General features: G+C 44.5%; 1 protein-coding gene across 5 annotated transcripts in view; it reads right to left on the bottom strand.

The window, feature by feature from the left end:
• CUEDC1 (CUE domain containing 1) overlaps nucleotides 1-23,627 on the bottom strand; it is a 258,696-nt gene that overhangs the window by 14,382 nt on the left and 220,687 nt on the right. For all 5 annotated transcript variants that reach the window (XM_077295341.1, XM_077295339.1, XM_077295340.1 and 2 more), the window contains 2 exons: nucleotides 11,463-11,521; nucleotides 11,061-11,133 (listed from right to left, as the gene is read on the bottom strand). In XM_077295341.1, the coding sequence (XP_077151456.1) occupies nucleotides 11,061-11,133; nucleotides 11,463-11,521 (132 nt within the window). The remainder of the gene's footprint in view (nucleotides 1-11,060; nucleotides 11,134-11,462; nucleotides 11,522-23,627) is intronic.

Genomic DNA, 23,627 nt, shown 5'->3' with positions numbered 1-23,627 from the left:
GGATGTCTGGTAAGACCCATGGGTCGGATATTGACATGGTCCTGAGGCATGAAAACCACGTCCTCCTGGGCCAGAAGGGGGCAATTACTATCACTGTGGCCTTGTCCTTCCTGATTTTCCTCACCACCAGAGGAAGTAGAGACAGGGGAGGAAAAGCGTAAGCTAGCCTGAAGTTCCAGTCTATGAGGAGGGCGTCTACTGACAGAGGATTTTCTCTGGGGTTTAGAGAGCAGAATTGTCTCACTTTTCTGTTTTCCTTTGTGGCGAAAAGATCTACCTCCGGTTGACCCCACCTTTCCACAATGAGGTTGAAGATGGAGTCGTTCAGGGACCATTCTCCCTGCCTCAAGGTGTTGCGGCTTAAGAAATCCGCTGTATTTTCTGCTCCTCTTATATGAAGAGCCGTCAACGAGAGAAGGTGTTAAGCCCCCGTCTCACTAAGCGAGATCGCTAGCGAGATCGCTGCTGAGTCACAAGTTTTGTGACGCAACAGCGACCTCAGTAGCGATCTCGCTATGTGTGACACGTAGCAGCGACCAGGCCCCTGCTGTGAGATCGCTGGTCGTGTCGGAATGGCCTGGACCTTTTTTTGATCGTTGAGGTCCCGCTGGGTAGCACACATCGCTGTGTTTGACACCTTACCAACGACCTCGTTGACGACTCAGACACTGAATCGTCATAATAGCTCCCATGTGACATCGTTGTACAGGTCGCTACAGGTCGCTGGTGAGATGTCAAACAGTGAGATCGCAGCAGCGATCGTTGGGAAGATCTCACTGTTTGACATCTCACCAGCGACCACATAGCGACGCAGCAACGATCCCTGACAGGTCGTATCGTTGTCGGGATCGCTTTAGCGTCGCTAAGTGAGACGGGGCCTTTACTCTGCTAGCTGGAACAGACGATCTGCCACGTTCATTAGGGATTTGGAAGGGGTTCCGCCTTGATGATTGATATATGCCACGGTGACCCGATTGTTGGAGAATATCCGCACGTGGTGGCCCTGTAGATAGATAAGGAGCCTTTTAACTGCCTGCTCCACTGCCGTTAACTCCTTCAGGTTAGAGGACATTTCTGTCTGAAGCTGATCCCAAAGTCCCTGGATTATAATTGCACCCATGTGAGTCCCCCACCCAGAAGGGCTAGCGTCTGAGGTGATTACACGAGTTACATTATATTCCCAGGGCATCCCCGTGGATAGGTTATTTCGGTCTAGCCACCATTCGAGGGATACAATAGTGTTTTGGGACAAGGTCAGCTGACTCTCTAGGTGACCCCCCCCCAATTTTTTGTTGTGATAATATCTCGCCCTGAAGTATCCTTGTATGATACTAGGCCCATCGTACCGCTGGAATGCAGGACGAGAGAGAGCCTAACAGAGACATCGCTTTTCTAAGGGACATGGTGGGGTTTTTAGAGGCATTAAGCACCTGAAGGTGTAGGCGATCTATTTTTTCATGAGGTAAACGGCATTTCTGATCCTGGGAATCCAAGGTCAGGCCTAAAAATCGCTGCACCTTCATGGGTTGTAACCGGGATTTTTTGACATTTAGTAACCATCCCAGACGTTCCAGGGCAGAAATTACTTTATGCAATTGTTCTAAACAGTGATCCGCTGTTCTACCACGATAAGGAGATCGTCAAGGTAGGGGATTACCAGAATGTCACTCATGCAGGTGGGCCATGACTTCCGCCATGACCTTAGTAAATACCCGGGGGGGGCGACCGATATACCAAAAGGGAGGGCCCTATACTGGAAATGTCTGACCACCCCATCTAACCGGACCGCTACCCTCAGGAATCGTTGGTGTCCTGCATAAATGGGGATATGGTAATAGGCGTCCTTTAAATCCAACACCACCATAAAGCAGTTTTTAAACAGTAGCTTTATTGCGGTATTAATAGTCTCCATTTTAAACGGTTGTATGGTCAGGAGATTTTTAAGAGCCCTAAGATTGATAATAGTTCTGAAGGAGCCGTCTGGTTTACATATTAGGAATAGAGGAGAGTAGAATCCTCTACCCCATTCTCCTTCCGGAACCTCTGATAGGACATTCTTACTGAGCAGGTCGCGAATTTCCGTTTCCAGGGCCAACTGTTCTGCTGGAGAGGACCTAAGCGGGGTAACTCTGAAGAAATTATGAGGGATAGAGGAGAACTCTAGCCGCAGACCCGTAGCTATTATCCCCAAAATCCAATTGCTACTGGAAATTTCTGACCAGGCCGGGTAGAAGGCAGATAGTCTACCTCCCACCGGGGCGACTAGCCATTGGGGTGGCTTTTTGATCTCACGGGATGGCTCCTGACGTCCCCCACCTCCAAACATGAATCCAGTACCTTTTTTCTTTTTATCGTTTCATCTGCCCTGGTCCCTGGCCGGCCTTCTGCGAAAGAACCTTTCCCTGTGAAGGGATGCCTATAAGAAGTGGTCGGTAGACTGGGAAATTTCTTTTTCTCGTCTCCGGCCTTCTCCAGCAGTTCGCCTAAAACCGGACCGAACAGGTATTCTTCTTCGCACGGGACAGAGCAAAGACGGGATCTGGACTGAAGGTCGCCGGGCCAACATTTCAGCCATAGGGCCCTGCGCATTTGATAATCCTGCAGCCCTAGCTGCCATCCTTGCAGAATCTGCGGACGCGTCCGCGAGAAAAGCGAGAAAGTAATGTGATATTCAAACAAATAATTAACTTAAAATACAAATATGTTGCATAACATTGGTGAATGAAGTTGTTGTGCTATTAGAGTCATATTTAATATTTTGTGTGACTTCCATGAGCTTGAAGCACTGCATCCATGCAGTTCAACAATGATTCATACAATTTATTAATGAAGTCATCAAGAATAGCAAAGAATGCAGTCTTATATGCCTCCCAGAGTTCATTGAGATTCTTTGGTTTTGTCTTCCAAGCTTCCTCTTTCATCCTGCCCCAAACATGCTCAATGATGTTCATGTCTGATGACTTGGCTGGCCAGTCCTTGAGCACCTTGATCTTTTTTGCCTGGAGGAACTTTGTTGTAGAGATGGATGTATGAGATGGAGCACCATCCTGCTGCAGAATTTGACCCCTTTTATCATTTGGAATATTAGGGTATGTGCACACGTGGTTTTTACTGCGGATCCGCAGTCTTTTTGATGCTGCAGATCCGCAGCAGTTTTCCATGCGGTGTACAGTACCATGTAAACCTATGGAAAACAAAAAACGCTGTGCACATGCTGCGGATAAAAATGCGCGGAAACGCTGCGGTTTATTTTCCGCAGCAGGTCAATTCTTTGTGCGGAATCCACAGCGGTTTTACACTTGCTCCATATTAAAAAAACGCAGGTGTAAAACCGCAGTAGATTCCACACAAAAAACGCAGAAAATCCGCAGGAAAAACGCAGTGTTTTTGCCCTGTGGATTTATCAAAATCAGTGCGGAAAAATCCGCACACCAGTCCGCAGCGTGTGCACATACCCTAAGAGGTAGCTAATACTTCTTGATATTTTAGGCTATTGATATTGCCTCCCACCTTGCAAATGTTTCGCACACCCCCATACTTAATGTAACCCCAGACCATTATCTTTTCCACCACCAAATTTAACTGTTTTCTGGGTGTATTTTGGATCCATATGGGCTCCAGTAGGTCTCCTGCAGTATTTGCGGCGGCTGTGATGTAATTCTACTGAAGATTCATCAGAGAAATCCACCTTCTGCCACTTTTCCAGCGTCCATCTGTTTAGCAGGCTGTGGGACTTTGCAAATGCCACACGGTTTTTTTATGTGCCTTTTGTATAGTGCTGGCTTCTGGGCACTGATTCGACCATGGAGGCCATTTCGAGATATAATCCTACAAACTGTTCTAGTTGACACAGGGACTTGGTGACCAGGCCTGTTGGAGCTCTGCTGCAGTGGAAGAGGGGCTTGCTTTGGATTTTCTAACCAACAAACGTTCCTCCTGAGCAGTTGTCTTGTGGGGTCTGCCGGACCTGGGCTTGTCAAACACATCTCCAGTCTCTTTAAATCTTTTTTTAATTTTCTTTGTACTTGACGCTGAGACACATTAAAGGTGCCAGCCACCTCTGCAGTGAATCTGTCTTCAGCCTCTTGATAATCCAGGCTTTGGTCGCATGGTGGATTTTTGGCATGTTGTCAGAGCTCAAGATGCAGTTCAAGTGAAGGTCTGGGGTGCTGGGTTTCTTTTTATACACACAAATTAACTAATCATTTACTGAGCACAGGTGAGGATGTAAACTAGGATTGGGTGCATTATATGACCAGACGACAAAACTTTTGTCTTGCCAAAATCTGACCATTCTGTGTCCATTAACTGATCAATATTTCTGCATTGATGCCAATTTATTTTCTTAACCTAAACCACATTTCGTAGGGTTTCAGCTTTCAAAAGAATAATTTATACAACCAATCGATGAATTTAACGTCAGGTTATAAGCTCTTATTTACATAACATGAATAAGCGGCATAACTTCTGTCAGTGAGTGTATGCATGCTACTATGTTAACCCCTTCACCCCCGGAGCTTTTTCCGTTTTTTCGTTTTCGTCTTTCGCTCCCCTCCTTCCCAGAGCCATAACTTTTTTATTTTTCCGTCAATTTGGCCATGTGAGGGCTTATTTTTTGCGGGATGAGTTGTACTTTTGAAAAACATCATTGGTTTTACCATGTCGTGTACTAGAAAACGGGAAAAAAATTCCAAGTGCGGTGAAATTGCAAAAAAACTGCAATCCCACACTTGTTTTTTGCTTGGCTTTTTTGCTAGGTTCACCAAATGCTAATACTGACCTGCCATTATGATTCTCCAGGTCATTACGAGTTCATAGACACCTAACATGACTAGGTTATTTTTTACCTAAGTGGTGAAAAAAAATTCCAAACTTTGCTAAAAAAAAAAAAAAAAAAAAAATTGCGCCATTTTCCGATACTCATAGCGTCTCCATTTTTCATGATCTGGGGTCGGTTGAGGGCCTATTTTTAGCGTGCCGAGCCGGCGTTTTTAATGATAGCATTTTGGTGCAGATACGTTCTTTTGATCGCCCGTTATTGCATTTTAATGCAATGTCGCAGCGACCAAAAAAACATAATTCTGGCGTTTCGATTTTTTTTCTCATTACGCCGTTTAGCGATCAGGTTAATGCTTTTTTTTTATTGATAGATCGGGCGATTCTGAACGCGGCGATACCAAATATGTGTAGATTTGATTTTTTTTTAATGGATTTATTTTGATTGGGGCGAAAGGGGGGTGATTTAAACTTTTATGTTTTTTTTTATTTTTTTCACATTTTTTAAAACTTTTTTTTTTTACTTTTGCCATGCTTCAATAGCCTCCATGGGAGGCTAGAAGCAGGCACAACGCGATCGGCTCTGCTATGTAGCAGCGATCATCAGATCGCTGCTACACAGCAGAATTGCAGGTGTGCTGTGAGCGTCGACCACAGGGTGGCGCTCACAGCTGCCGAGGATCAGTAATCATAGAGGTCTCAAGGACCTCTATGGTTACCTTCCTGATGCATCGCCGACCCCCGATCATGTGACGGGGGTCGGCGATGACGTCATTTCCGGCCGCCCGGCCAGATGCGGTAGTTAAATGCCGCTGTCTGCGTTTGACAGCGGCATTTAACTAGTTAATAGCGGCGGGTGAATCGCGATTTCACCCGCCGCTATTGCGGGCACATGTCAGCTGTTCAAAACAGCTGACATGTCCCGGCTTTGATGCGGGCTCACCGCGGAGCCCTGCATCAAAGCAGGGGAGCCGACATCGGACGGTATAGTACGTCCGATGTCGGTAAGGGGTTAATTGGCGTTCCTCAGCCTAAGTCTCCAGCTTGCATAAATCCTTCTGTAAAATTAAGCTATCCTCCTCTATGCTGATTACCTTGCAGAATATGGTATCCTCTGCAAATATTCAAATTATACTCTACATCAGTGTTCCCCAACTCCAGTCCTCAAGAGCCACCAACAGGTCATGTTTTCAGGATTTCCTTAGTATTACATAGGTGATACTTGCATCAGCTGGACAACCAAGAATCCCATCACCTATGTTAATACCAAGGAAATCCTGAAAACATGACCTGTTGGTGGCTCTTGAGGGCCGGAGTTGGGGAACACTGCTCTACATGCTTTCTACAAGATGAATAATAAATATGTTAAAAAGAAGAGGACCCAGTACTGACCCCTGGAGTCAGGACCAATTCTAGTTTTCCTGCTGCCTTAGCTAGAACATGAAATGGCACCCCCTGCCAATCTGTACAGGTCCTTCTCAAAAAATTAGCATATAGTGTTAAATTTCATTATTTACCATAATGTAATGATTACAATTAAACTTTCATATATTATAGATTCATTATCCACCAACTGAAATTTGTCAGGTCTTTTATTGTTTTAATACTGATGATTTTGGCATACAACTCCTGATAACCCAAAAAACCTGTCTCAATAAATTAGCATATCAAGAAAAGGTTCTCTAAACGACCTATTACCCTAATCTTCTGAATCAACTAATTAACTCTAAACACATGCAAAAGATACCTGAGGCTTTTAAAAACTCCCTGCCTGGTTCATTACTCAAAACCCCCATCATGGGTAAGACTAGCGACCTGACAGATGTCAAGAAGGCCATCATTGACACCCTCAAGCAAGAGGGTAAGACCCAGAAAGAAATTTCTCAACAAATAGGCTGTTCCCAGAGTGCTGTATCAAGGCACCTCAATGGTAAGTCTGTTGGAAGGCAAAAATGTGGCAGAAAACGCTGTACAACGAGAAGAGGTGACCGGACCCTGAGGAAGATTGTGGAGAAGGACCGATTCCAGACCTTGGGGAACCTGAGGACGCAGTGGACTGAGTCTGGTGTGGAAACATCCAGAGCCACCGTGCACAGGCGTGTGCAGGAAATGGGCTACAGGTGCCGCATTCCCCAGGTAAAGCCACTTTTGAACCATAAACAGCGGCAGAAGCGCCTGACCTGGGCTACAGAGAAGCAGCACTGGACTGTTGCTAAGTGGTCCCAAGTACTTTTTTCTGATGAAAGCAAATTTTGCATGTCATTCGGAAATCAAGGTGCCAGAGTCTGGAGGAAGACTGGGGAGAAGGAAATGCCAAAATGCCTGAAGTCCAGTGTCAAGTACCCACAGTCAGTGATGGTGTGGGGTGCCATGTCAGCTGCTGGTGTTGGTCCACTGTGTTTCATCAAGGGCAGGGTCAATGCAGCTAGCTATCAGGAGATTTTGGAGCACTTCATGCTTCCATCGGCTGAAATGCTTTATGGAGATGAAGATTTCATTTTTCAGCACGACCTGGCACCTGCTCACAGTGCCAAAACCACTGGTAAATGGTTTACTGACCATGGTATTACTGTGCTCAATTGGCCTGCCAACTCTCCTGACCTGAACCCCATAGAGAATCTGTGGGATATTGTGAAGAGAAAGTTGAGAGACGCAAGACCCAACACTCTGGATGAGCTTAAGGCCGCTATTGAAGCATCCTGGGCCTCCATAACATCTCAGCAGTGTCACAGGCTGATTGCCTCCATGCCACGCCGCATTGAAGCAGTCATTTCTGCCAAAGGATTCCCGACCAAGTATTGAGTGCATAACTGAACATTATTATTTGATGGTTTTTTTGTTTGTTATTAAAAAACACTTTTATTTGATTGGACGGGTGAAATATGCTAATTTATTGAGACAGGTTTTTTGGGTTATCAGGAGTTGTATGCCAAAATCATCAGTATTAAAACAATAAAAGACCTGACAAATTTCAGTTGGTGGATAATGAATCTATAATATATGAAAGTTTAATTGTAATCATTACATTATGGTAAATAATGAAATTTAACACTATATGCTAATTTTTTGAGAAGGACCTGTATATCCCTAAGTTAAAGGGAACCAGTAACCTCATTCATGCTGCCGTTACTTTAAAGTGTTGGCCGGGGGCAGAGCAGGACTAGACCCATTTCTGTAAAGTGTATTTTGTCTAAAATGCCTCTGTAATTGTGCAGCTGGGATCTGATTGATGCTGACCATGGTTTGGGCAGCATGAAATTAATCAGATGACCGGTTCCCTTTGAATCAAAAAACATTATGCACTGCACTGTCTCATTATTCCTGCCCCACAATATTTATTTATTTATTATTATATCTTATGCTTACTTATATAGCACCATAATATTCCATAGCGTTTTATAGACATTAACATCACTGTCTCCACTAGGGTTCACAATCTAAATTCCATATAAATATGTCTTTGTAGTGTGGGATGAAACCGGAGGAAATCCACACAAACACGGGGAGAACATACAAATTCTTTGCAGATTATTTATGTTACTCACTTACGTAGCACCATTAATTCTACAGCGCTTTACGGACATCAGTATCACTGTCCCCATTGGGGCTCACAATTTAAATTCCCTATCAGTATGTCTTTAGATCGTGTGAGGAAACCCACGCAAACACGGGAAGAACACACAAACTCTTTAAATACATTGTCCTTGGTGACATTTGGACCCAAGACTCCAGCGCTGCAAAGCCACAGTGCTAACCACTGAGCCACCCTGCAGCTCATTTTATCTTCACAGTAAGGCCAGGGTCACACTTAGTGTATAAATCGGATGAGTGCTATCCTTTTTTGTTACTCCATTGGGGACTACTGATTACCATACTCTTTTCACTGAGAGAATATGTCTAAAAAAAAGAAAATTGCTGCATGCTGCGATTTCACTCTGAAAGACACTCACCCATTCAAGTCTATAGGTGCGTGGCAATCATCATACTGTACTCGGATTATATATGAATGCAGTCTGATTTCCCTGGACTCTGGGAACAAGCCCACACCTTTTCCGGCACATGACAGCTGATCTTATCAACTGACATGTGCCGCTAACAGCCACGGGAGGAATCGTGATCTACCTGCGGCTGTTAACATTATAAATGCCGCTGTCAAACTCTGACAGCAGCATCTAACATGCACGCGCCGGAAGCGCGCCATTACCTCCTCCCATCGGCGCCTGTGTCACATAACTGCCAGTCGCCGATGGGTTGGTATGACAATCCAGGGTCAGCAGGAGACCCCTGTGGTTGTCATAGCTGGATAGCTATGAGCTCCGCCCAGTGGTCGGGGTTCATAGCAAGTGAGCATATCTCCTACATATTGTGGCATAGCGACTGGTCATGTGATTAATGGGCAGTATGTATCGCAGAGGTGGGTGGCCCTGTGATGGAAGCCTGGGTATGTTTTGCTCAAGCAGATCTAATGCTGAGGGATTTGTTTACATTGGGAAGGCTTCCAGGTGATTGGAGAGATGGGTGGGTCCAGTCACCTACAAACCCACCCAAAGAGGTGTGTCTGAACACCTAAGATGGTTTTGTGTTTAAGGACCTGTGGTGATGTCACGCTCACCTGACTGGCCATGTGACAGGTACCTGGGTGTGGTTACACCTATGTAAAGGAGGTGTGTGTAGCACATGGTGGGAGTGTTTGGGAGTCTGTCAGGGTGGACACACTTCCATGTGTCCTGGCTGAACACTGCAGAGTGGCCTGTGTGTTGGACGGTTCCAAGTGGGGACAGACGTCCTGAACAGTACACAGAGACCATATCTAGGCTGGAGAGCCTGCGTGCTGGACATAGCACAGTCTGTGTGCCCACAGACCTGAGAGAGCGGAGCTCTACTATAGACATTGAGGATTCATCTGTATGATGTAAGACTGTTTACCTGTTGTTCATGTTGCTATGTGGTTTATGGAGCAATAAACCCTGTGAACTTTTTATGGAACGTGTCTCCTGAGTGTCACCCGCCGCACCTGAGCGAGTACAACCCCTACAATATATATAAACGTTCAAATCACCCCACTCATGACACTATTCAAAATAAAACAAACAAAAAAAATGAAACAAACATATTTGGTATCGCCGCGTTCAGAATCGCCCGATCTATCAATATAAATAAATAATCAATCGGTAAACGGCATAGCGATAAAAAAAAAATCAAAACCCCAGAATTAGGTTTTTTGGTCACTGCAACAATGCAATAAAATGCAATAACCGGCGATCAAAAGATCGTATACACACCAAAATGGTATCAATAAAAACAGATCGGCGTGCAAAAAATAAGCCCTCACCCGGTCCCAGATCTTGAAAAATGCAGACACTATGGGTCTCGGAAAATGGCAACATTATTTTTTTCTGTTTTTCCTTACAAACCTTGGAAAAAAATGTCAGCACTTAAATAAAAAAGAACCTAGATATGTTTGGTGTCTATGACCTTGCAATAACCTGGAGAATCATAATGGCAGGTCAGTTTTAGCATTTAGTGAACATGGTAACAAAAATCCCAAAAAACAATTGTGGAATAGGACTTTTTTTTTGCAATTTCACCGCATTTGGAATTTTTCTCCCCGTTTTCCAGTACATGATATGGTAAAATCAATGGTGCCATTCAAAAGTACAACTCGTCCCGCAAAAAACAAGCCCTCACATGGCCATATTGACGGAAAAATAAAAAAGTTATGGCCGTGGGAAGAAGGGATGCAAAAAATGGAAATGCAAAAATAGAAATACCCCTGGTCCTTAAGGGGTTAATGCCAATATGGACCAAGTCCTCACCAGCCCCTCCCAGCAATAGGTGAACCCAAGCCGAGATGTGTCGAACCCCAGCACTAGGAAGATAACATATCGCTTGACGAACCCAGCCTTTGTAACAGATAGCCTTGCCCGTGCCATTAACAATTGAAACTCACACTTCCAGCACCTTTCTGGCCTGTCATGAACTACAATCCTCCCACTTCTTACTGACGCAGACATTCCCCCATTGGTTTTCAGAGGTTGTGTATTGCGTCTATCTTTGTACCGACACCCCTCTCATCTGCAAAATTGTTGGGGTTCAAGATTAGCATACATTCAAGATTACCATACATAATAAGGGAAACATCAGATTTATCATAGAAAAAACTGTCTAATAACTAGCTACATTGTTCAAAGCAAGCAGCAAACAATATCTGAACAGTGAAATAGAACTTGTTACAATAATTTGATCTCGGACTGTAAAAAAAACAAAAAAATTGTAAAACTAACTTTGATTGTCCTTCTTTATGGGTTTCCAGCCCTTCATTATTCAGTTGTTTTAGCCTTGCCTGGACATCTTCATCTGACCAAAAGAGAATAATATGTAAATCTGACAAATGAGAAGAATTTTCTACTTGTTTTATTTTTTCGTTAATTAAAGTGAAATTCGCAAGATGATGCAAGGTTTAAGGTCAACATGCTTGTTAGCTACCAAAGCAACCAAGGAGCAGTAATTACTGCTAATAAATCATTTATAGAAGAAATAGTCAGATATTTTGAAAACTGGAATGTCACAATTAGGCATGTATAAAAAAATAAGCATTTAATTGAATTGAAATACATTTTGGGATTTTGTTTCTTTTCACATTACTAGTTTTCGCACATGCTGATATACTTTGAATTAAAACTCACCACACGAATGTCCTTCAACATCATCCAAAAGATTGGCTGTGGATGCTGCTGTTCCAAGACTGCAGTTTATGTTAAGGATGAAAGTTATGGGTGAAGGAGGAATTTTTTTGTGCAGTTTAGTGAGAGCCACAATTGAAGTCAAAGGGCAGCCAGTCTTCAAAATCAGATGGTTAGACCAAATGCCCTCCTTCTCAGTGCTTTCATTTATTGCAACACCTCAGGTTGCCCCTTAATACCTCATCCCTTGCTGTGCAATCATTGCTTCTGCAGACCATTTATCATTTATTGTCACTTACATTATCCATTAAACCAGGACCTTGTATCAGAATATCAAATCATTGCGCCTTTGAACATTATTCCAGTGAAAATTTACATCATAGCTGTCACATCACGGACTAACTTGCTACCTAATTACTTTTTATTGCCAATTTTTTAAAAATGTGTTAGGCCGAGTGCACACGATCCGGAAGCGCTGCCGTCTATTGAACGCAGGTGAATCCACATGTGTTCACTGAACCGTGTGGATTCACAGCGTCCAATACATTTCTATTGGTGAAATTTCTTTTGCACAAACTAGTGTCTCCACAAGATAAATTGACATGCTGCAGTCTGGAAAGACGCACCACATGTCTGTCTCTGCGGGCGAGCAGCGGGCATCTGTGGACACATAGTGGGCATGGAATTTCTCGGCATCCCATCCACTATGCTGTAACATTTGGCCGCTGCGGGTTTGACGCTGCATAAGTAGGCAGCGTCAAATTCAAAGCAATTACTGATCGTGCGCACATACCCTCAAGGTGCTTTCACACTGCGCTCTGTGTCCCCGTCAGGGCACACGTCCGACTGTAGGCATACACTCCCGAAAATGGTGCATGTCATAGTTCACATTCGCTCTGCTGTCACCACTACAGTCTATGGCCCCGTTAGAGCATGTGTCCGGATAATATTTTCAGTTATTTCTCTCTTCTCCTCAATGTCCTGTGTCAGTCTGTAAGAAAAATATCTGAAGCACTTTAAAAGTTGGCTGTGCTGCGGTAAAAAAAAGTCTCTTGCTGTGAAGGTTCTTTATTGATATTAGTTATAGGTTGTTATTGTAGTGGACAATAAAAACATTCAGAGAATACCGGAAAGCAAGAGACTTTTTTCCAGCAGTGCAATCAACTTACCGTGTTTTAATCCTGTTTGGTGAATCTATCTAGCGGAATAGTTCCCCTAGCCCCAGCTGACTATTTTATACCCTTATAGTGGTTGTCTCTCACACAACCACCACCCAGGTGAGCACCTTTGATTCATAAATTAATCTCCTACATTGGGGTTTTACCCTATATATGTGCGCTTCTCCCGCTAGTTTTTCTTTCCTCAACTAACCGAAACAGGAGCATCTCCTTTTGTCCTCTTCGGAATTCTTTTTTTTTTTTTTTTATCAAAAAGAGTAAAGCCATTCAACTGCAACAAGGTAACCTCACTTTTGATGTTCCCCATCACTAATATAATACCTCTCCATGTGCCAAGGCACGATTTTTTATCTTAACTGGAGAAGTGAAACTAAGCATAGCTTGTAATTAAAACCTTGTTTAGGGAATATAGGTGGACAAGGGTCTTCGACCCTGGAGGAGACCTCACCCCCCCAAATATACTACAAACAAAAAAACAAAAAAGGGTGGATTCATAGTGCATGAGGATAGGATTGTTTATTGGTCACATAGCATATTTGTGCACCTGCACGTTAATTTATTACTAAACGTCTACAGTCCCTTTTTTCTTTCCTCGAACCATGACATCACCACCAGAGAAAGCGATAGCTTCATCCCCAAGGACAGAGAACCTGGACATAAAAGGAAGTGCTTCATACCTAGTATCAGTGAGTTTCCAAGACCCAGAAGATCCTCCTAGATTCGTGCATATACACCCAGTGTATAAAAAAAAAGCTGGAAATATGCCATGGTTTGAGGAAACAAAATTACTGGTAAGAGCACTAACAAATTTCCCACTCACCATGACAGCACCACCAGTGAGAGTATCAAAAATAAACCATTAGGGTCTGCAAGGCCTTAAGACCAAAGGAGAGATCAACAGACCTACCACTTCCAAGTGACAGAAGTAAGAAAGATGACAGGCTGCATGAACGCATTGTGCAGCCTGACATCTACATGTAGCAGAGCCGAATGTGACGTCACAACCGGCTGTCTTTGCCTTTTCTGCAGCAAATACGCTGCAAGAAAAGTCAACCTTGCGTATTTACAGCATTTTTTCACCATCCATTCAAGTCAATGGGTGGAAAATGCTGAAAAAACGCTGAAAGTGACATGCCCTATGTAAAAAAAAAACAAAAACTGAAAAGCACAAAAACTGATCACACAAAAATCCAATGTGTGTGCATGAGATTTCTGAAATCTCATAGGCTTTGCTGGTACTGTAAAAAGCAGCTGGAAATTAGCATACAAAAAGGCAGCAAAAAAATGCAGCAAAAACGCCCTGTGTGAACTTACCCTAAGAATGGAGTGTCCCCAACTATCCTAGCAGTAGTATTAACTAAAAAACTGTTCTATAGTGTGAGGTGCCAAGGGGAGAAATACTAGAAAACAGATATGTTTCTCCCCGTTTCATTTCATATGTATCACGGTATTGATTGTGAAGCTGTTTATTTCACTGTAAGGCTTCTTTCACACTAGCGTCGGGCTCGGACCGTCGCCGTGCGTCGGGCTGACGTTCCCGACGCTAGCGTTGTCTCCGCCGCACAACGGGGGCAGCGGATGCATTTTTCCAGCGCATCCGCTGCCCCATTGTGAGGTGCGGGGAAGTGGGGGCGGAGTTCCGGCCGCGCATGCGCGGTCGGAAAAAGCGGACCGTCGTGAGCAAAAAACTTTACATGTAGCGTTTTTTGCTCCCGACGGTCCGCCACTGCACGACGCATCCGTCGCACGACGGGTGCGACGTGTGGCAATCCGTCACAATGCGTCGCTTCATGTTAATCAATGGTGAAAAAACACATCCTGCAAACACTTTTGCAGGATGCGTTTTTTCGGCAAAACGACGCATTGTGACGGAATGCAGTTAACGCTAGTGTGAAAGTAGCCTAATCCGCTCCTGGTTTCTTTAGTGATCAGCCTGAAAGGACTGGTGCTTCCCTTCCACACATGCAATCCAGCTTTTGACTCCTGACTGCTTCAGCGGATATAATCAGGAACTGCTGGGATCTCACTCACTCATCTGCTGGTCTGGGAACCTGACACAGTAAGGCTGCACGAACTTCTTTGTTGTTGTGTAGGTTTATTTCGTAGTTAGAATCTTAATGTTAGTTAGTGGCCAGACGGCCTTAGATATTTTATTTCATGTTTGGCACGTGTAACATTGTACGGCAAATGTGTACAATAAATACACCTGAGTGACCTGACACATACCTGTCTGGAACTCACTAGCCTGCTATTGTCCGTTGTGACTCCATAGCCACCTGCTTGGGCCAAAGCAAAGATCCCTGCTGAGCTATATTCCCACAAATGGTGTTTCGAATGCGGGCACTTGTGGCTATTGGACTGTGACTGCAGAGAAAGTGCTCTGTGTATGTCCTGGCTGAAAGCTCCTGTGCTTTTGAAGAGCCAAGAGTCCAGTAATATGGAGGAACTAGTGAAACAGTTACTGCTGGCAAATGTTCAACAACAGCAGACTAATACTTACTTCCAGTAAGCCCTGGACCAGCAAAACCAGATTCAGCAAGAGCAGTTGAATGCAATAAAGCAGGCTTTGATTCGGCAGCCCCGAGATGAGAGGGATCATGCACAAAGTGTTGCTAGTGCACAGAAAGCCGGAAAAAACCCTGCTTAAAATGACTGCTGACGATGATGTAGAAGCATATCTCACCGTATTTGAACGTATTGCAGAACGTGAGCATTTACCGGTGGACAGATGGGCTGAAGTGGTTGCTCCATTTCTGAGTGGAGATCCACAAAAGGCCTATTACGATCTAAGTGGAGTGGATGCTATGGACTATACCAAATTAAAAGGCGAAATCCTGGCAAGGCTGGGAGTAAACACATATGTACGAGCACAGAGGGTACATTTATGGACTTTTGTGGAACATCAGCCAGCCCGCTCACAAATGCATGATCTTATCCATCTAGTAAAAAAATGGCTGCAACCAGAGATTTTGACATCTGCAGAGATGGTGGAACGTGTTGTTCTAGACAAATACCTGCGGTCCTTACCCCCTAAGATACAGAGGTGGGTTGGATAAGGTGACCCATCTACAGCCGACCAGTTGGTGAATATGGTCGAACGCTACAATGCTTCCGAGAGCCTACTCCAAGGGACGTTATCACCTCGCTGGGCTAACAAGAAATCGCCAGAAAATACTGCAAAACCTACGTCATCTTCAAAAGAAGAGAACGTTGCAATAAAGAGTAGCAGACCCACAAAGGACTATGGAGGCGGTACGGTCTCACAGCAAATCAACAGACCCTATCAGGTGTCTCCAGCGAGGAAGCAAGGACCTATACAATGTTGGCGATGTCGCGGGCTTGGCCATGTAGCAGCCAACTGCCCAATGACTACAGAGCCAATGGAGTGTAACACTATGAGACGCCTTTCGTTATATGTACAGTCGGTCTGTGTTGCAGAGGTCCTCAAAGGAAATGAACGACACGTGTGTTGCCTCGAGGTCGACGGCCATACTGTGAATGCCGTCTTGGATTCCGGCAATCAAGTAACTCTGGTACATGCCAGTTTGGTGGACCCTAGAGCCCTAACGAACTTAACCCTGGGCATTAGTTGCATCCATGGCGATATAAAAAACTACCCCACTGCCTGGGTCACCCTTGCCACGCCAGTAGGAACCAAAAGACATCGAGCGGCAGTCCTAAAGTCTATGGGACATGATGTAATATTGGGGAGACTTTCCCTTATTTTGGGAATTGTGGAGCCTTAAAAATGGCATGAACACTCCAGTTGAGGAGGGTGCCGTGGGGCTAACCCCTGAGCCATTGCAGCAAGATGGGGGGGGGGGGGGGGGTCCATCTCAGAGGAAACTCCAGAATCTGTAGACTCACCTCTGGCTGTATATGCAGGCGACACAAGTGAACTAGAGGAGGCTATAGAAATGCCAGGTCTTGAGGTGGCCCGTGGTAAGTTCGGGCCCGCTCAGCACCAGGATCCTACTCTGGCAAGGGCATGGGAAAATGTAAAGGTCTCTGAGGGAAGACCATTGTACCCAGGAGCTCAAAACGAGTTCCCACATGTAGCGGTGCAACAGGGTATGTTGGATCACATAGACAAAGTGCGAGGGGTGGTGGTAGAGCAACTAGTGGTGCCCAAGTCCTTTCGCCAGGTAGTTTAGGAACTAGCACATAAACATCCCTTGGGTGGACACCTGGCCGGAGAAAAAACAAAACACCGTATTCTACAACGTTTCTTTTGGCCGGGTCTAGGGGGGGACGTGACCCGGTATTGTCAGTCCTGCCCTACATGTCAATTGACCACACCTATGTCACATTTTAGAAGCCCCCTTGTGCCCTTACCGATAATAGAGGTGCCCTTCGAGAGGATAGCAATGGATACAGTTGGTCCATTAGTTAAAGCTGCCAGGGGTCATCAGTACATTTTGGTTGTACTAGATTATGCCACTCGTTACCCTGAAGCAGTACCTCTGCGGAATGCCAATGCGAAAGCAATTTCAAAGGAGCTTGTTAATATGTTTTCTCGCACCGGCATTCCGAAAGAAATACTAACGGATCAGGGAACCCCCTTTATGTCTCGAATACTTAAGGACTTATGTAAACTACTAAAAATCTCCCACTTGCGTACTTCAGTATATCGTAGTGAACATATTTCCCCTTAAAACACAACTTTTAATAATATTATTATAAAAATAACACCACCCCAGTGTTTCTCCCAGCAAAAAATATTGCTAAAAATTAGCCAAGGTGACCACCTAGCAAATACCCTACAATAAACTAACTGTTACCTGCCTTGCTGTGGAGGTTGGCACCCTGAATACGCTTTTTTGGCGCCCCCACTCACCGTAGACTAGCCCTTACTGCCCTATCTCACCCTATTTACAAAGGTGAGAAAACAATATATAATAGAACAGAAATGAAAAAAGCAAAAAAATTTTTTTGGTCACACCAAACAATATATAAAAAATAAATATACTCAAAATAGCAAAAATAGGGGGGAGGGAGCAAGACAGGACAATATACAGTCATATATAATCTAAATTCTCACCAGGATGACTGCAAAATGATAACTCACAATATTGAGTATATTGCCAGGTTTGCCATATCATTACGGCAATAAACCAGTATCAAAAAAGATAATACAAAAAAGAGAGAGGAACAGGAAAGCACCCATATAATATTAAATCATCCAGAGTGTCACCAAAGATAGCCTAACAAACTAGATAATGTCCATAGATGAAGACATATGAAATCAATAGTTCATACGGGATACACTGTTGCTATACAAATGGTAAAGATGGGGATCACTTATCCTGATATTGTATGCCTCTGTACGCCTCAACGCGTTTCCCCGTGGTACGGTTCATCAGGAGGCCTATCATGAGTGTCAGATACCAGATGCCATGGATAGAAAAAGCATAACCGGCGGTTACCACCGGGCGGAATTAAATACCCCCGTTTGTACATATGCTCCAATCAGCGCCATCGCCGAATCAGCGATGGCTAAGAGAAACCAAGCAATCAGGTGCTTTACCTGCCATATCCCAGACGTGGATCGCACTATCCAACATGAATCCCCGAGTATTGCGCATACCCACAGGCGCCTCCATTATAGCTCCCAGTACCTTGCAGCCCCGCAGCGTGCGTTCCAGCTCAGGGCGCAGGACCGGAAGTGACTCCTGCCGCCCGTCTGACTGTGGTATACCTTTCAGATCAAGGGATACTGCGCACGCCCAGTAGCGTCTCGCCGCTTTGTACAGAGTCTCAGAGTAGTTCTATCCAACTCTGGAATATCACTCTGATTCAGCGCTATTGCGCATGTCCAACGGTAACTCCATGTATAATACAAACTTTTACTACGTATTTATGTAAGGCCAGAACAGATAACTTCTCAATCAAACTGCGGTACCAGTGGGATTTATAAGCCCATAATAAAACACTCAGTCTCAGGAGTATCATTACGAAGGGATATAGCAGTCTTGTTAACAAAAGAACAAAACTAATACAGAACCAAACAACATATATAAATTATACTAAAACCCACAATAGGGTGCATGTAAAAACACGCAAATAACATGGCTTTCTTGTTCAAACAGTATACCCCCAGAAACACTTAAGGAGCACATAAACGGACCCAATCAACAGAGGTACGAAAAATCAAATAAAACAGGTATATGAAAGATACTCATTAAGACCCTTCGGGGATAGGGATTGTAATCTATACATCCACTCTGTCTCCTTACGTTGGATGGCCCTATCCAAATTACCACCCCTTACTTTAGGTCTAATCAATTCCACCATATTAAAGGTGATTTCTCTCAAATTACCTCCGTGTACCTCATTCATATGCCTGGCAACCGGGGTATCCCTTTTATTTCTCATATCGCTCATGTGCTCTCCAACCCTTACTCTCAATTCCCTAATCGTTTTGCCGATGTAATCTTTCGGGCAGGAGCACGTGGCTTTGTATACCACCCCGGTTGACTTACAATTACCGAAGTCTCTGATATGATACACTCTCCCATTCGACGCACTACAGAAGGTCTTACATTGTGACATCATTATACACTTTGAGCAGTTACCACATTTGAAAAAACCACATGGTTGTCTGTCAAGCCATGTACCCTCCTTCTTGGGCTTCTCATATAAACTGTGAACAAGGGTATCCCCAATGGTTCTCCCTCTCCTGTATGTAATACTTGGTCTAGGGGACACCAAATTACTCAGTCTGGGATCCGCAAGTAAGATGCCCCAATGCTTGCGAAAGATCTGAAATACCCTATTTGACTGTCCATCATAAGTGCCTATCATCCTGACAACATTCTCAGTTGTTCCACGATCTCTTTTAGCCAACAGGGACTGTCTATTGGTTGTCAGGGCCTCCCTAAATGGGCCATCCAATACATCCTTGGGGTACCCCCTTGCTCTAAACCGCCCATATAGGTCCTTAGCCTGTTTCCTAAAGACCCCCACATCTGAACAATTTCTCCTAATACGTAGGAACTGCCCTTTAGGTATTCCTCTCCTCAAGGGCAAAGGATGGTGACTCGTCCACTTCAACAAATTATTGGCCGCAGTTGGTTTCCGAAAAGTACATGTATCGATCCCTCCATCCTGTCTTTTTGAAATGGTTAAATCAAGAAAATTTATATTATGCTCATGGTATTCCGATGTAAATCTTAAACCGATAGTATTGACGTTCATAGTCTCAACGAACCTACAAAACTCACTTGACGACCCGGACCAGAATATCAGTATGTCGTCGATATATCTGGCCCATAATGTAATCAACGGGCTCCACCATGCTTCCTCCTCCCCAAAAATCTGGGTTTCCTCCCACCAGCCCAGGAAGATGTTAGCATACGTGGGGGCACAAGGGCTCCCCATCGCAGTACCCCTGAGCTGGTGGAAGTACCTCCCACTAAACAGGAAGTAATTGTGGGTAAGGACAAATGACAGTAATCTTAACACGAACACATTGTGCTCCCCACACTCCACCGCCCTTGTTTTTAAAAAATGTGCCACAGCTTTACTTCCAAACTCATGCGGGATGCTGCTATAAAGCGCTTCCACGTCTATTGACGCTAACAGTATGTCATTCCCTATCGTGATCCCATCAAGCATAGATAATAAATGGGACGTATCTCTCACATGAGATGGAAGCTGAGTGACAAATGGTCTCAATACCCTGTCCAGGTACACCCCACTATTTTGTGTAAGCGAGTCAATCCCAGATACTATGGGACGGCCCTTCAAGGGCTCCAAGCCCTTGTGCACTTTAGGTAGGGTATAAAAAGTTGGAGTCATGGGTTTTTCGGGTAGCATAAATTTATATTCACTGTCAGATATTAAACCGTCCTCTTTAGCCTGATCTAGAATATCCCCCAATTCTCTCCTGTACTCATTTATGGGATCCTTTACCAACACCTCATAGGTGTCATGTTCATATAGTAAAGCATGGCACATATTCAAATATATCACATGGTCCATTATGACGAGGTTACCACCTTTATCCGAGGCTTTTATAATAATATCCTTGTTCTTTTCCAGCCTTTTCAGGGATGCTCTCTCACCGTGTGTCAAATTACACGCCCATTCATGACCTTCACTCTTGATTTTAGATAGATCATCCTCCACCAACTTCATAAAAATGTCTATACTAGTGATATCACTAATGGGTGGCATCCTAGTACTCTTGTTTTTTAAATTCGTGAAGGGGCCCTTACCTCTCGCCTGATCATTTTCAGTTAACAGATCCGTCAGAGCACGCCAGCTTTCAATGTCATCCTCCGCTATACCTAGCCTCCTACAGTGTTCTAAATCGTTTTGCTGAAAGAACAGCCTCCATTTCAAATTTCGTCCAAATAGGTTCAAATCCTTGACCCATCTGAAACAATCGTAAGAGCCTGTGGGAACAAAGTTTAAACCCCTTCCCAATAGGGAATAATCCTCTTTAGTTAATACATGCGAGGAAAGATTAATAAGTACTTCAGTATATCACCCTCAGACTGACAGATTGGTGGATCGATTTAATAAAACCCTGAAGAGAATGTTGAAAAGGGTAGTAGATAAGGACGGGAGGGATTGGGATGATCTCCTACCATATCTCCTGTTCGCTATACGTGAAGTACCCCAATCCTCCACAGGCTTTTCACCTTTTGAGTTAGTTTACGGGCGATGTCCTAGAGGACTGTTAGATATTCCTAAAGAGACTTGGGAACAAGAGGGGACTCCTTTTCATAGTGTAATTGAACACGTAATGCTTATGCAGGATAGAATTGAGGCAGTCATGCCAATAGTTAAAGAATGTTTAGAACGTGCGCAACAGGCCCAAAGCACGGTATACAACCGAGCGGCTAAAACACGAGTCTTTCAACCCGGAGACAGGGTGTTAGTATTGGTACCTACTGTAGAAAATAAATTTCTTGCGAAGTGGCAGGGCCCATAAGAGGTATTGGAAAGAATAGGTGAAGTGAATTATAAGATATATCAAGAGGAAAACCGAACAAATCTACCACATAAACTTGCTTAAGGCCTGGCGGGACAGGGAGAGTCCAATGACAGGAGCCACCCTTAATGATGGACCTCGAAGGACATCACCATCTATGATAAATGACCCCCAGGTAGCACTGCCAGAGATGGGTATTGCAGAGACACTATCCGAAAGTCAAAAACGAGAGACCAAGGGATTTATACAGAAAAACGCAGAGGTTTTTTCAGAGCTTCCTGGCCGTACTCACTTAATTAAACATGATATCGTTACTGATCCACAGGCCCGGGTACGACTAAAACCATATCGAATTCCGGAGGCTCGGAGACAAGCCATTGCCCAGGAAGTCGAGAAAATGTTAGAACTTGGAGTCATTGAAGAGTCCCGGAGTGGTTGGGCTAGCCCAATCGTGCTGGTGCCCAAACCCGATGGGACTATTCGATTTTGTAATGATTTTCGGAAATTAAATGAGGTATCGAAATTCGATGCCTACCCGATGCCGAGAGTTGATGAACTTATAGAGAGACTGGGTTCGGCCAGGTACATATCCACTATCGACTTAACAAAAGGTTATTGGCAGATTCCCCTCACGGATTCAGCCAAAGAGAAAACGGCCTTTGTAACGCCCCAGGGACCGTTCCAGTACCGTGATATGCCATTTGGGTTGCATGGTGCTGCAGCCACCTTCCAACGTCTAATGGATATTGTCCTAAAACCCCACGTCCAGTATGCGTCCACATACTTGGACGATATCATTGTCTTTAGTGATGACTGGGACACACATTTGTCCAAAGTACAAGCCGTCTTGGACTCGATAAAAACTGCTGGGTTAACTGCCAATCCTAAGAAATGTACTTTGGGATTGGAAGAAGCTCGCTATCTGGGATATAGCATAGGGCGAGGAGTCGTAAAGCCACAGACCAATAAGGTGGACGCTATTCAGAATTGGCCACGGCCGGTCACCAAAAAGCAAGTCGGAGCCTTTTTGGGGATCGTTGGTTATTATAGGCGGTTCATCAAACATTTTGCCACCATCACGGCCCCTCTCACAGATCCTACCAAGGGCTCGAAATCTATCACAATAAAGTGGAACGCAGAAGCAGAGAAGGCCTTTCAGTATTTGAAAACGGTCCTCTGTGACCAACCAGTGTTGGTTGCCCCTGACTTTAAATGGGAGTTTATTGTCCAAACGGACGCCTCTGGTGTCGGCCTCGGTGCAGTGTTGTCACAGGAAGTGAATGGCGAGGAACACCCAGTGGTCTATCTAAGCAGAAAGCTTACTAGGGCAGAAAAGAATTATAGCGTGGTTGAACGGGAAGCCCTGGCTGTGAAATGGACCCTATACACCTTACGCTATTATTTACTAGGTCGCCAGTTTAGGCTAGTAACGGACCATTCACCCCTAACATGGATGTCCCGCACAAAAGAGGGCAATGCGAGGGTGACACGCTGGTTCTTGGCATTACAAGCTTTTAACTTTTCCGTTGAGCACAGGGCAGGCGCAGCGCACGGGAATGCAGATGCGTGGTCTAGGACACATTGCTTGGCAGCTCGTTGTGTCCGACCCTACAGGCTCGAACAGAGGAAGGGGGTATGTGAGGTGCCAAGGGGAGAAATACTAGAAAACAGATATGTTTCTCCCCGTTTCATTTCATATGTATCACGGTATTGATTGTGAAGCTGTTTATTTCACTGTAATCCGCTCCTGGTTTCTTTAGTGATCAGCCTGAAAGGACTGATGCTTCCCTTCCACACATGCAATCCAGCTTTTGACTCCTGACTGCTTCAGCTGATATAATCAGGAACTGCTGGGATCTCACTCACTCATCTGCTGGTCTGGGAAGCTGACACAGTAAGGCTGCACGAACTTCTTTGTTGTTGTGTAGGTTTATTTTGTAGTTAGAATCTTAATGTTAGTTAGTGGCCAGACGGCCTTAGATATTTTATTTCATGTTTGGCACGTGTAACATTGTACGGCAAATGTGTACAATAAATACACCTGACACA

Source organism: Ranitomeya variabilis, chromosome 3, assembly GCF_051348905.1.
Source record: "Ranitomeya variabilis isolate aRanVar5 chromosome 3, aRanVar5.hap1, whole genome shotgun sequence".
NCBI classification, from domain to species: Eukaryota; Metazoa; Chordata; class Amphibia; order Anura; family Dendrobatidae; genus Ranitomeya; species Ranitomeya variabilis.
This window is presented reverse-complemented; position numbering and strand designations above follow the sequence as displayed.